The 13,840-nt window shown below is 36.2% G+C and overlaps 1 protein-coding gene across 1 annotated transcript in view; it reads left to right on the forward strand.

The window, feature by feature from the left end:
* The window catches only part of PLCL1 (phospholipase C like 1 (inactive)), a 370,265-nt gene extending 366,264 nt beyond the window's left edge, over positions 1-4,001 (forward strand). Inside the window, exon 6 of the mRNA XM_024124454.3 lies at positions 2,444-4,001. Coding sequence (XP_023980222.2) covers positions 2,444-2,626 — 183 coding nt within the window. The 3' untranslated portion in view covers positions 2,627-4,001. The remainder of the gene's footprint in view (positions 1-2,443) is intronic.
* Positions 4,002-13,840: the final 9,839 nt, after the last annotated feature.

Here is a 13,840-nt window from a genome sequence, read left to right on the forward strand (position 1 = left end):
GTTTGTTGGCAATCTGTATATCTTCTTTGGAGAAATGTCTATTTAGGTCTTCTGCCCATTTTTGGATTGGGTTGTTTGTTTTTTGGATATTGAGCTGCATGATCTGCTTGTACATTTTGGAGATTAATCCTTTGTCAGTTGCTTCATTTGCAATTATTTTCTCCCATTCTGAGGGTTGTCTTTTCATCTTGTTTATGGTTTCCTTTGCTGTGCAAAAGCTTTTAAGTTTCATTAGGTCCCATTTGTTTATTTTTGTTTTTATTTCCAACAAATAGCTTTTCAACATTTTTTGTAATCTTTAAAACTGTGAGGAAGACAGAAGAATATTTTCATCATTTTTACAGGAGATAAAATGGCCCATGGGGGAAATTGTTGGAGCGAAAAGCAAAACTAAGATACTCTGACTTTTGTCCCTGCCAACTAATCTTGGTGCATCTTATCTTCCTGACTCTGTAGATACCATCTCTGAGTTCTGTCTGACTGTGCCACCTGGTTAATGATTGTCTTTTTATCCGTGTTGTTTCCATGGGTGACAATAACTGGGAGGCTTTACTGTGCTTTGTAGAGAGTGCACAGTTTGCCTTGAAGGGATGCCATATCATGTAGTGGTTAAGACTACAGATTTTGGAGCCAACTGCTGGACTTTATTTCAACCCCAGCTCCACCACTTAGCAGCTGTGTGAGTTTGGCAAGGAGGATCACTCTGGGCCTCCGTTTTCATTGTAAATTTAAAGTAAGAAAAGAGCCTATTGTGTGAGGATGTTGTGACAAATAATGAACATTTGTAAAGTATGAAGAAGAATGCCTGCAGAGAGTGAGCACTTTCTATGTTGTATTATTATCATTATCTCTTCAGAATTGCATTTTTCAAAGTGGGTGTGACTTTTTTTAACGTCCAGAGTGAACTCATTATTTCTATACTCCCCAAGTTCTCCTTGTGTCATGCATATTCTTCCCTTAGAAAGTCCATCTCTATCTGAAAGAGTGTTCATTCTCTAGTCTCTAGTTTTAGTCTAAATTATAAACATGGTGTGTGGAACAGGGCACTGAACCGAGAGGCAGAAGACCTGGACTTAAGTCCCAGCTCAGTCATTAACCAGCTGTGACCTTGGGTCAGTCATGTCACCTCATCAGGCTCAGCTTCTTTTCTCCTCATGAGAAGGCTAAACTATACAACTTCCAAGTCTACTTCTAAAATCCCAATCGATGATTGAGGTACTTGGGGGTAAGTTTACCTTAACAAAAGTATTAGGCAAAGTTGTACTTATTCATCCTATATATTTAAAGGCTGTTGTTTGAAGGATTTTATGTCATAAGATAGAATTGGCAAGGGCTTGTACAGATTTTGAGGAAAGAAATATTCCAAGGCATTTTTAAGGCAAGGCATTTTTAATTTTAGGGTCCTCATACACCCTAAGGTAAAAGCTTTCATCAAATTAAAGAGATCAAACAGTGTATGATGAAGTACCTTGCATAAAATCGGTGACTTACCTTTTCTCGAAGTCTCTGCTTTGTCGAGGAACTCTCCAGCAGCTCGTGTAACCTCCAGTTTCAAGGTCACACTCTCAGGCATTGTCGTGAGAATGGAGGGGAGAGACAGAACTCCTTCCTCTTTTGTCTATACACAACGGAAACATGTTCTGGCTTCCCCACACTTACTCCTTCAGCCCCTTGGGCTAGTGTCAGCATATACACTTGATCATTATAACAATGACCTAAAATAAGAAAAAAATAAATTGGAAAATATCTTTCTCAGACTCTGATATAACTGACAACTGATGATTTCCTGTGATCCTCGTTTGCTTTTTTGTTTTGATTGACACACTAAGCTTCTGGAGCCTCTCTCCATCAGCCAGATCGGAACATTGTCCTCAGGATAATAGAAAAGAACATGGGTAAATAGGAATTTATCAAAAGGCAGGCTGCAGCGATGACCCAATATACTAAAAACCAGCTTACCAAGCATAAGGGTGTGTGATTTACTTTACAGAGATTTGCTTTGTAAGCTCTTTTACACTGAGAAGCTGATTTAATTTTCAGTTCTTTGAGGAAGAGCTTCTTCCCTTGTTTTCTTCCAAGCCTAGGAGTGCTGGGCTGGGTGGGTTAGGAGTTACAGCAGTGTGTAGTCTTGAACCCTGGGGATGGAAGGGCTGATTGTCCTTGGTATGTTCAGAGAAGGGTCCCCAGACGGTGTTCCCTCCCACAGGAAATCTCCAGAGGCTGCCAGCAACTACAGAGACAATGGGGAATGTGCAGGTTGAGGTCCTTGACTTAAAGAGCAAAGACCCTCAATAATGCAAGAAAAGGATGTTGGAAAAGTGGGCTCTCCGTTCTGAGTCTGTTTCCTCACTGAACAACAGCATGATGGATATAGAGTGATGTCACTTAGGATCTGCCTGGCCCTTAACATTCTTCTATGGTGTCTATTTCTGCCTGTTTGTAGGGCCAAGGAGATCTGTTGAAGAATGCCAAGAATGAAGCTATAGAGAACATGAAGCAGATCCAGCTGGCGTGCTTGTCTTGTGGCCTTAGTAAAGCCCCCAGCAGTGGTGCCGAGGCCAAGAGCAAGCGCAGCCTGGAGGCCATAGAGGAGAAGGAGAGCAGCGAGGACAATGGGAAGCTGTGACCCTGAGCGGCAGCCACACCTTCACCCAGCCTTCCTGCCAAGGACTCTGGTTTTTCCTTCTGGTTTTCTTTCTTTAAGCTTTTTAGAAGTTCACAAAAAGATGCCCTCTCTGGGGTATTGGACATCCACAGATATTTTCACAATGTCAGTATTTTAACGTAGTTAATTTATCTAAGTTAAAACCTTTAGTAGCAGTGTTTTAAAATTCTGAGATGTGTGTACACACTCACGTATGGATGTGGGCGGAAGTGTGTGTGTGTGTGTGTGTGTGTGTGTGTGTGTGTGTGTGTGTGTGAATGAGTGAATGAGTGAGAGGCAGAGACAGAGAGACACAGAGAGAGAGACAGAGAGGGAGAGAGAGAGAGAGAGAGAGCAAAAGAGGAAGACTGAGAGAGAGGTGGGGACGGGAGAGAGAGATTGAGATGCTGTTAAAATCTATTCCGTGTTGCATTATTCATTTAGTAAGTTATTATTTTATCATTTTGGGACAAATTTGTTAATCTGAAATTCTAAAGAGCACTTAACTATAACGTGTTGCTGTGTTTAATTTTACTTCTCTACCTTTATCACTTAATTTGGAGATCGTAACACAGCTTATATTTGAAGGAAGCCAAATTTATCATGCATAGATGTTTTAATAGATTAAATATAGATTAGACAAATTCCTAAGAATCACAGTAGAAATAAAAGTGAATGAAGGATAAACAACCGATCAGAATTTCTGGGAAGATCAGCAAAGTCTTCAGTTAGTGAACTCTTTAAAATATTTATTAAATAAAATCAATTTTTAGAAAGTTTTCTGTAATTGTTTACTTTTCAGTGGAAAAGCTGATCATAAATGAATTTATACCCACTTATGTGGTACTCTGAAACACCGTGAAAACTCTGTTGAAATTAGGATTTTGATGTGACAACGATATTCAGTTATGAAATTTCAAGGTTGTGATTTATAGGAAGGTCTCATTCTTCCTAACTGGGAATCTTAGCATTCATTTTCTATAACAGACATGGGCAGCTAGGAGATCTTGACTTTCATTGCATTTAATTGAGCACTAAATTTAAATTTAAAGACATTGTTCAAACAATATCATATCATCACCTTGAGCTGATATAAATTCTGTGGGTCAGATAACGTTGTGATGATTTAAGGACTAACTGATTACAAAGTATCTATGATATAATTTTAACACATGCAGAAAAACATACATACAAAAGAAGCAAATGACTAATTAGGGTACATTTATAATTGCATCCAGATCATTTTTACCCTAATATCTTCAGAAAGTACTTGAGTGTAATATGTTTGTTACCTCCAACAGAACTAAATGTTCTATGGTTATGAAAATATATCTATTTAAAACATTGCTTTTATTTTGAAAAGCTTCTTAATTAATTTGGTTAACAAATATGCTAATTTGGGGGAACCTAGGGAAGATCATTGTTGAAATTTTGCAAATATAAACATCTTCTATAGCAACTGTGTTAAGTTATTTCTGACTTCTTAACACTATTATGTTCCTCTTGCACATTACTGAGAGAGTAAAGATATGAAACAACACTTTTATTGTTCTCTTTTATTGTGAATTAATTGAAAAAAGAATGATAATGAAAATGAGTTACTATATAAAAAATATCTTACAGGGTATGATATTGCCATGGACCAGATATGATGATATTTCTCCCTAGGTTTAAAACTGGGTGCTTGGGAAGACACATGAGCTCATTTGAAGGTAGGTTTCCAGTGGTACTACAATAGCCTGAAAAAATGTCTTTACCCTCCATTATACTTACCCTTCACAATGGAAGGAATAGTGGAATGCAGATATCTAAGCCCCTTATGATGAAAAAGAGGTGATATAGACAGAAACAAAACCCTCCTTGCATTAGCCAGTTGGTTGGTTTCACCTGTGGACCTCTTCACCTCCCTGAGTACCACGTGGAGAAATTCATGTCTTTACAGAGAGGTGGGAAGAGAAGCTAAAGGGTGGCAAACTTTCAAAGAATATTTATTCATGTCTTTACTTGAGGGTGAAATCCAATCCTTGAGAGTGGCTTCTCTAGTTTATTCCATTTGTCCTGGGGCTCCACACACACTTAGGCTCTAGGACCCAAATATTCTTGAGAACATGATATGATTCCACCTCATCTCATGCTCCTTCTGGTGTCAACCACTCTCTGCTCCACTGCGCTGGGTATCCTTGGTAGGTAGGGATTGAGGTGTGGGGCAGAGAGGAGCTTTAGATTCTGAGAGTAGAGAAGTTGCCAGGGAAGAAGTCTTACCTCCTGATGGAATAGCAAAACCAAACATGCAACCTTTTTTCATTATTATATTCTACAAGTGTCTGGTTTTTTTCCGAACTTGAACTTCTGTAGAAAAAGCCCCCTTCTCTCCACTTAGCTTTTGGTGATGCTAGGAAGGCAGGGTGGTAGATATTCATTCTATTTTTGTTTATTAATTTTTACATTACCCAGGGAATTTGAGGTGGCGATGGTAGGTATTATCACTGATATTTTGTAGGTGAGAAAGCCAAAGGCCACTGATATAGTAAGTGGAAGAACTGACTTTGAATTCTGGTCTGTCCAAATTTTGTGCAAGAGTATTTATTCAATGATTTTGATTTTTAATTTAATTCTCAAAACTTTAAACTAAATTATTAACTCTTTCCTTTACAACCACAAATAAAAAAACTTCATCCTATTTTCTTATAATAAAATATTAATGATCAATATAAAAATGCAAAAATAGAAAAATATATAAAAAATAAAAATCTCCCGCTATTACATTTAGATTTATACCTCTTAGACCTTGTTTAGCATTTCTTTATACATATAAATGTGCTTTCATTTTTTTAAAAAAATGAGATCATATTATATAAACTGCTATGTAACAGGCTTGTTACAACAATAAAAACAATACATCATGGAGATTTTTTATGTCAATAATATATATATGTACACTGGAGCTCTCAGCCTTTGAATTGAATCTAGTCCATAAATGACATATTTTATTTGGTCACTGAATTTTTTCAAAAAATTCTAAACAATAGACAACTTTTAAACATGAGGAGATTTCACATAATAACTTCAATTTTCTGCTTCTTTTAAAATATTAGGTATACTGACAACACTAGACCCTCCCCCACTTCTTACTTGGCATCAATTGATTGGAGTTGCCCTCTTCAAAAGGCGCATGTGCTATCCAGTTTGCCAAAGAGCCTCTTTACTCATTTATGTTACATCTTGCCCCTGTGGACATCTTAAGTGGTTATCCTTGATCCAAATCATTATTTATACTTATGACATAGTGTCTTTCTATATGGATTATCATGACATATTTAACCCATCTCCTCTTGCTAGACTTTTCTTTCCTAATTTCTTCTTATATAAGCATTGCAGTGATGAAAATCCACTTTTGCAAAATTTCCATATCCCAAAGTCTTTAGGATAAATTTCTAGAAGTGGAATAATTGGTCAAAGAATAGATATTTTTTTTAGGGATTTTGTGATACATTGCCATATAGTCTCTGGAAAACGTGTCCAATTTAATTTCCTACCATAAGTTTATGAAAGTGCTGAAATCTTGGCTAATACTAAATTTAATTTTTTTATTTTCATCTTTGCCAATCTACTAGGTTAAAAATCTTATTTCTCTTTATCTTTATTCTCTAGTGAGATTGAACACATGTTAGTATGTTCATTGACTATAAATAATCTCACAGAGATTGTCTTTGTTTTCTGATCATTTTTGCGCGGGGTGGTAAATTTTTATCTTTTATTATTTATGTTTAAGAGGCATTTACTTAAGAATCTTAACCCTGTGTTTGTCATGTGTGTTGCTAATGTCTTTTGATGTATAGATCCCTAATTTAATCCAAGTTATGTTTTTTTCCCTTTATGGTTAGTGTTAAGACATCTTTGCCCTGGATGTTCATGAAGATATTCTCTTATATTACCTGCTAGTAGCTTTCTTGTTTTACTTTTCACATTTAAATTTACAAGTCCCCTAAAATTGATTTTTTTGTATAGCATAAGGTATAGGCCCAATTCCATCTTTTCCCAGAATGGATAATCAGTTGACCCAGTCCATTTATTGTAAAGACTGTCCTTTGTCCATGACTCTACAGTGCCTCCCTTGTGAAAAATGAAGCACCCATGTATGTGTGTGTGTCTCTTTATGGAATCTCTATTCAGTTCCATTGGTCTATGTCTGTCCTGGCAATATTACTGTACTGTCTTCATTGCTATAGTTTCATAATGTTTTGATATCAGAGAATGTGGGGTCCCACTTCTCTTCTTCTTCAGAATTTTCTTGGTTATTTTTGGCTCTTTTATTTTTCATATGGATTATAGAATCAGCTTGTCAATTTCCCTCAGGAACCTCCTGGAATTTTGGTTGGTATTACATTGAAAGTATGTATCATTTTGGGGAGTTCTGATAAATTACATTATTAATTGTTCCAATCCATTCATGTGGTATATTTCTCCATTTTTAAGACCTTATTTAATTTCTCTTAATACAATTTTATAGATTTCTGTGTAAAGGTTTTGCACATCTTTCATTAGATTTATTCCTAGGTATTTGATGTTTCTCTTGCTGTTAGAAATAGTAACATTTTAAAATTTAAATTTCCAAATTGCTTATTTGTGGTATATAGAAAATGCAATAGATTGTTTTGTGATGGCCATGTATAAAGTAAACTTGCTAAACTCACTTGTTAATTCTAATTACCTCTGTATCATTTTGGATTTCATAGGTACATAATCATGTCATTTGCAAATAATGAGGGTTTTTTTTGTTTGTTTCTGATCCTTATACATTTTATTTATGTATTTTATTTGCTTTTCTTGCTTTGTTGAACTGGCTAAAACCTTCAGTACAATATTCAATAGAAGTGATGTTAGTGAACGTTCTTTCTCATTCCCAATCCATTCCCAATCTCAGGAGAAAGTTTCCAATATTTCATCATTAGTTAAGATGCATACTCTAGATTTTGGTAGATTTTATTGGGGAATTAAAAAAATTTTAAATTTAACTTTTGCCATTTATATAGAGATAAAACTATAAAACCCTTAGGAAAAATATAGGAGTAAATTTTGTGATCTTGGGTTAAGGTCATGAATTTTAGGTGTGACACCAAAAAAAAAAAGAAAAGGACAAAAGAAGAAATAAGATTAGACTTCATCAAAATGAAAACTTCTGTACTTAAAAGGACACCATCAATAAAGTGAAAAGACAATCCACAGAATGTTTGCAAATTACATATCTGATAAAGGCTGGAATCAGAATATAAAAAGAACTACTTCAACATAATAAAAACACAACCCAATTTTAAAAATGGACAAAGGATCTGAGTAGACATTTTTTCAAAGAAGATAGACAAAGATGCTTAACATCATTAACCATCAGGAAAATTTAAATAAAAAACCACAGTGGGATACCATTTTACATCCACTAGGATAGCTATAATAGAAGAGGCAGATAATAACAAGTTTTAGTGAGGATGAAGAGAAGTTAGAAACGTCATACACTGCTGGTGGAAATGTAAAATGGTGCAGCTGCTTTGGAAAACAGCCCGGCATTTAATCAGAAGTTTAAACATAGTTACCACAGACCAGCAATTCTATTCCTAGGTATACACCCAAGAGAAATAAAAACATATGTTCACACAAAAACGTGTACACAAATGTTCATAACAGCATTATTCATAATGGCCAAAAAGTGGAAACAATCCAAATGTGCATCAACTGATGAAAGGATAAACAAAAATAGTACCTCCATACAATGGATTATTCAACAATAAAAAGAAATGAAATACTGATAAATGCTACAACATAAATGATTCTTGAAAACGTTAATGCTAAGTAAAGGAAGCCGGATATAAAGGCCAATTACTGTATGATTCCATTTATGTGAAATGTCCATAATTGGCAAATCCATGGAGACAGAAAGTACACTAGTGGTTGGCAGGGTCTGGGGCTGGGTGGAATGGGGAATGACTGCTAGCAGACATGAAGTTTCTTTTTGGGGTGATGAAAATATTCTGGAATTAGATAGTGGTGATGGTTGCACAACTTTGTGAATGTACTAAAAACTACTGTGCAGTTTAAAAGAATGAATTTTATGGTATGTAAATTACTAGTAAAATGGTTACTAAAAACAGAAACATAAAAAAGAATTTATATACTGAACAAAGCACCAGTAAATAGTGGAATAACTCTAAGAAGTCTAATATATCTGGAATTAGAGAGAAGGTGGGGGCAAAGAAAAATGTTTGAGAAAATAATGATGGAAAAAACTCTCATTTTTATTGAAAACTATATAATGCCGCAGATCCAAGAATCTTAAAAATGTTCCAAGGACTAGAGACAGGAAAACAATGAAGGCACATCATAATCATTAAATTGTTCAAAAGTAGTGATAAGGAGAAAATTTTTAAAGTAGACAGTGAAATAAGATATGTATGTATGTTTGTTTCTTCTTATCTGCAGTCAATAGTGGTCCCAAAATGTTAAATAGAAAATTCCAGAAATAAAAATTCATAAGTTTTAGATTGCATGCTTTCTGAGTAGTGTGATGAAATCTCACATTGTCCTGCTTCATCCTGCCTGGATCCCCAACCACTGACATTGTATCATCAGAAGATCAGTAGTAGCCAAATGCTATGTCACAGTGCCTGTGGCATTCAACTCACTTCATCTTATTGCATAGGCAATCTATCATCACATGTCATCACAAGAAGTAGGGTGAGTACAGTACAAAGAGATATTTTGAGAGAGAGAGAAAGAGAAAGAAAGAGCTCATATTCACATAACTTTTATTACAGTATATTGTTATAATTTTTCTATTTTATTATTGTTGTTAATCTCTTATTGTGCCTAATTTATAAATTAAACTTTATCATAGGTATGTATGTATAGGAAAAAACCTGGAATATAATACAGAGTTTGGTATTATCCATGATTTCAGGCATCCACTGGGTATCTTAAAACATGTCTCCTGTCGATAAGGGGAGACTACTATACAGAGAAAATAAGGAAGACAGGAGATTTCTCAGTGTAATCCATTCAAGTGAGGGGACAATGGAGCAACATTCTTTAAAATAATGGAAGAGAAGGAAAAACTTAATCCTAGAATCCTATAACCAGTGAAAGTGCCATTCAAAAATAAAGATGATGTAAAGAATTTCAAATGCTGAAAGACGTAATCACAAGCATACCTGCACTACAAGAAATGTTTAAAGGAAGTGGTTGTGACTTTGTTAAATTATCATTTGTTAAGTAGAGTCCCAGCGTGTTGGATGGTGAGGTTCAACAAAAGACCACAAGGGAATTGAAATAGGAAAGTGTATTACTCACAGGTCCTGGAGGAGGTACACACCACACCCTGAGGGGCCACAAGAGAAGGCCAAGGGAGGGGGCAGACAGAAGAGGAGTGGTGGGACTGGGGACACTTGCCTTTATGAGTGTCTGCAGGTGGACTGCTTTGAGGTTTCCTGGCTTATGCTGAATTGGTGAATTCAAACCCAAAAGAGCAGGGGTTTGGTAAGCCTTGTAGGGTTCTTTTTTTTTGTTTTTAACACCTTTATTGGAGTATACTTGCTTTACAATGATGTGTTAGTTTCTGCTTTATAGCAAAGTGAATCAGCTATACATATACATATATCCCCATATCTCTTCCCTCTTTCTTCTCCCTCCCATCATCCCTATCCCACCCCTCTAGGTGGTCACAAAGCACTGAGCTGATCTCCCTGTGCTATGCGGCTGCTTCCCACTAGCTATCTGTTTTACATTTGGTAGTGTATATATGTCCATGCCACTCTCTCACTTTGTTCCAGCTTACCCTTCCCACTCCCTGTGTCCTCAAGTCCATTCTCTACACATCTGCGTCTTTATTCCTGTCCTGCCCCTAGATTCTTCAGAACTTTGTTTTTTAGATTCCATATATATGTGTTAGCTTATGGTATTTATTTTTCTCTTTCTGACTTACTTCACTCTGTATGACAGTCTCTAAGTCCATCCACCTCACTATAAGTAACTCAATTTCGTTTCTTTTTATGGTTGAGTAATATTCCATTGTATATATGTGCCACATCTTCTTTAACCATTCATCTGTTGATGGACACTTAGGTTGCTTCCATGTCCTGGCTATTGTAAATAGAGCTGCAATGAACATTTTGGTACATGACTCTTTTTGAATTACGGTTTTCTCAGGGTATATGCCCAGTAGTGGGATTGTGGGGTCGTATGGTAATTCTATTTGTAGTCCATTGTGGCTGTATCAATTTACATTCCCACCAACAGTGCAAGAGGGTTCCCTTTTCTCCACACCCTCTCCAGCATTTATTGTTTATAGATTTTTTGATGATGACCATTCTGACTGGTGTGAGGTGAAACCTCATTGTAGTTTTGACTTGAATTTCTCTAATGATTAGTGTTGTTGAGCATCCTTTCATGTGTTTGTTGGCAATCTGTATATCTTCTTTGGAGAAATGTCTATTTAGGTCTTCTGCCCATTTTTGGATTGGGTTGTTTGTTTTTTTGATATTGAGCTGCATAAGCTGCTTGTATATTTTGGAGATTAATCCTTTGTCAGTTGCTTCATTACCAAATATTTCTCCCATTCTGAGGGTTTTCTTTTCATCTTGTTTATGGTTTCCTTTGCTGTGCAAAACCTTTTAAGTTTCATTGGGTCCCATTTGTTTACTTTTGTTTTTATTTCCATTTCTCTAGGAGGTGAGTCAAAAAGGATCTTGCTGTGATGTATGTCATAGAGTGTTCTACCTTTGTTTTCCGCTAAGAGTTTTATAGTGTCTGGCCTTACATTTGGTCCTTTATCCATTTTGAGTTTATTTTTGTGTATGGTGTTAGGGAGTGTTCTAACACCATACACAATTTAATTCTTTTACATGTAGCTCTCCAGTTTTCCCAGCACCACTTATTGAAGAGGCTGTCTTTTCTCTATTGTATATTCTTGCCTCCTTTATCAAAAATAAAGTGACCGAATGTGCATGCGTTTATCTCTGGGCTTTCTATCCTGTTCCATTGATCTATGTTTCTGTTTTTGTGCCAGTACCATACTGTCTTGATTACTGTAGCTTTGTAGTATAGTCTGAAGTCTGGGAGTCTGATTCCTCCAGCTCCGTTTTTCTTTCTCAAGATTGCTTTGGTGGCATGGACATATATACACTACCAAACATAGGGTGGATAGCTAGTGGGAAGCAGCCACATGGCACAGGGAGATCAGCTAGGTGGTTTGTGACCACCTAGAGGGGTGGGATAGGGAGGGTGGGAGGGAGGGAGACACAAGAGGGAAGAGATATGGGAACATATGTATATGTATAACTGATTCACTTTGTTGTAAAGCAGAAACTAACACTCGATTGTAAAGCAATTATACTCCAATAAAGATGTTAAAAAAAAAGATTGCTTTGGCTATTTGGAGTTTTTGTGTTTCCATACAAATTGTGAAATTTTTTTGTTCTAGTTCTGTGAAAAATGCCATTGGTAGTTTGATAGGGATTGCATTGAATGTGTAGATTGCTTTGGGTAGTATAGTCAATTTCACAGTGTTGATTACAGCCTTTATTATGTTGAGTTAAGTTCCCTGTATGCCCACTTTCTTGGGGCTTTTATCATAAATGGGTCTTGAATTTTTTATAAATTTATTTATTTATTTTTGGCTGTGTTGGGTTTTCGTTTCTGTGAGAGGGCTTTCTCCAGTTGTGGCGAGCAGGGACCACTCTTCATCGCGGTGCGTGGGCTTCTCACTGTCACGGCTGCTCCCGTTGTGGAGCACAGGCTCCAAAGGCACAGGCTCAGTAGTTGTGGCTCACAGGCTTAGTTGCTCTGAGGCATGTGGGATCTTCCCAGACCAGGGCTCGAGCCCATGTCCCCTGAATTGGCAGGCAGATTCTTAACCACTGCACCACCAGGGAAGCCCATGGATTTTGAATTTTGTCAAAAGCTTTTTCTGCATCTATTGAGATGATCATATGGCTTTTCTTTTTCAATTTGTTAATACGGTGTATCACACTGATTGATTTGCGTATATTGAAGAATTCTTGCATTTCTGTGATAAATCCCACTTGATCATGGTGTATGATCCTTTTAAGGTGCTGTTGGATTCTGTTTGCTAGTATTTTGTTGAGGAGTTTTGCGTCTATGTTCATCAGTGATATTGGCCTGTAGTTTTCTTTCTTTGTGACATCTTTGTCTGGTTTTGGTATCAGGGTGATGGTGGTCTCATAGAATGAGCTTGGGAGTGTTCCTCCCTCTGCTATTTTTTGGAAGAGTTTGAGAAAGATAGGTGTTAACTCTTCTCTAAATGTTTGATAGAATTTGCCTGTGAAGCCATCTGGTCGTGGGCTTTTGTCTATTGGAAGGTTTTTAATCACAGTCTCAATTTCAGTGCTTGTTATTGGTCTGCTTATATTTTCTATTTCTTCCTGGTTCAGTCAGGGAACGTTGTGCTTTTCAAAGAATTTGTCCATTTCTTCCAGGTTGTCCATTTTATTGGCATATAGTTCCTTGTAGTAATCTCTCATGATCCTTTGTATTTCTGCAGTGTCATTTGTTACTTCTCCTTCTTCATTTCTAATTCTATTGATTTGCGTCTTCTTCCTTTTTTTCTTGATGAGTCTGGCTAATGGTTTATCGGTTTTGTTTATCTTCTCAAAGAGCCAGCTTTTAATTTTAGTTGATCTTTGCTATTGTTTCCTTCATTTCTTTTTCATTTATTTCTGATCCGATCTTTATGCTTTCTTTCCTTCTCCTAGCTTTGGAGTTTTTTTTTGTTCTTCATTCTCTAATTGCTTTAGGTGTAAGGTTAGGTTGTTTATTTGAAATGTTTCCTGTTTCTTAAGGTAGGATTGTATTGCTATAAACTTACCTCTTAGAACTGCTTTTGCTGCATCCCAAAGGTTTTTGTTCATCATGTTTTCATTGTCATTTGTTTCTAAGTATTTTTTGATTTCCTCTTTGATTTCTTTAGTGATCTCTTGGTTATTAAGTAGTGTACTTTTTAGCCTCCATGTGTTTGTATTTTTTACAGTTTTTTTCCTGTAATTGATATCTAGTCTCATAGCATTTTGGTTGGAAAAGATAGTTTATACAATTTCAATTTTCTTAAATTTACCAAGGCTTGATTTGTGACCCAAGATATGATCTATACTGGAGAATATTCCATGAGCACTTGATAAGAAAATGTATTCTGTT

The sequence above is a fragment of the Physeter macrocephalus genome, chromosome 2 (genome assembly GCF_002837175.3).
Source record: "Physeter macrocephalus isolate SW-GA chromosome 2, ASM283717v5, whole genome shotgun sequence".
NCBI classification, from domain to species: domain Eukaryota; kingdom Metazoa; phylum Chordata; class Mammalia; order Artiodactyla; family Physeteridae; genus Physeter; species Physeter macrocephalus.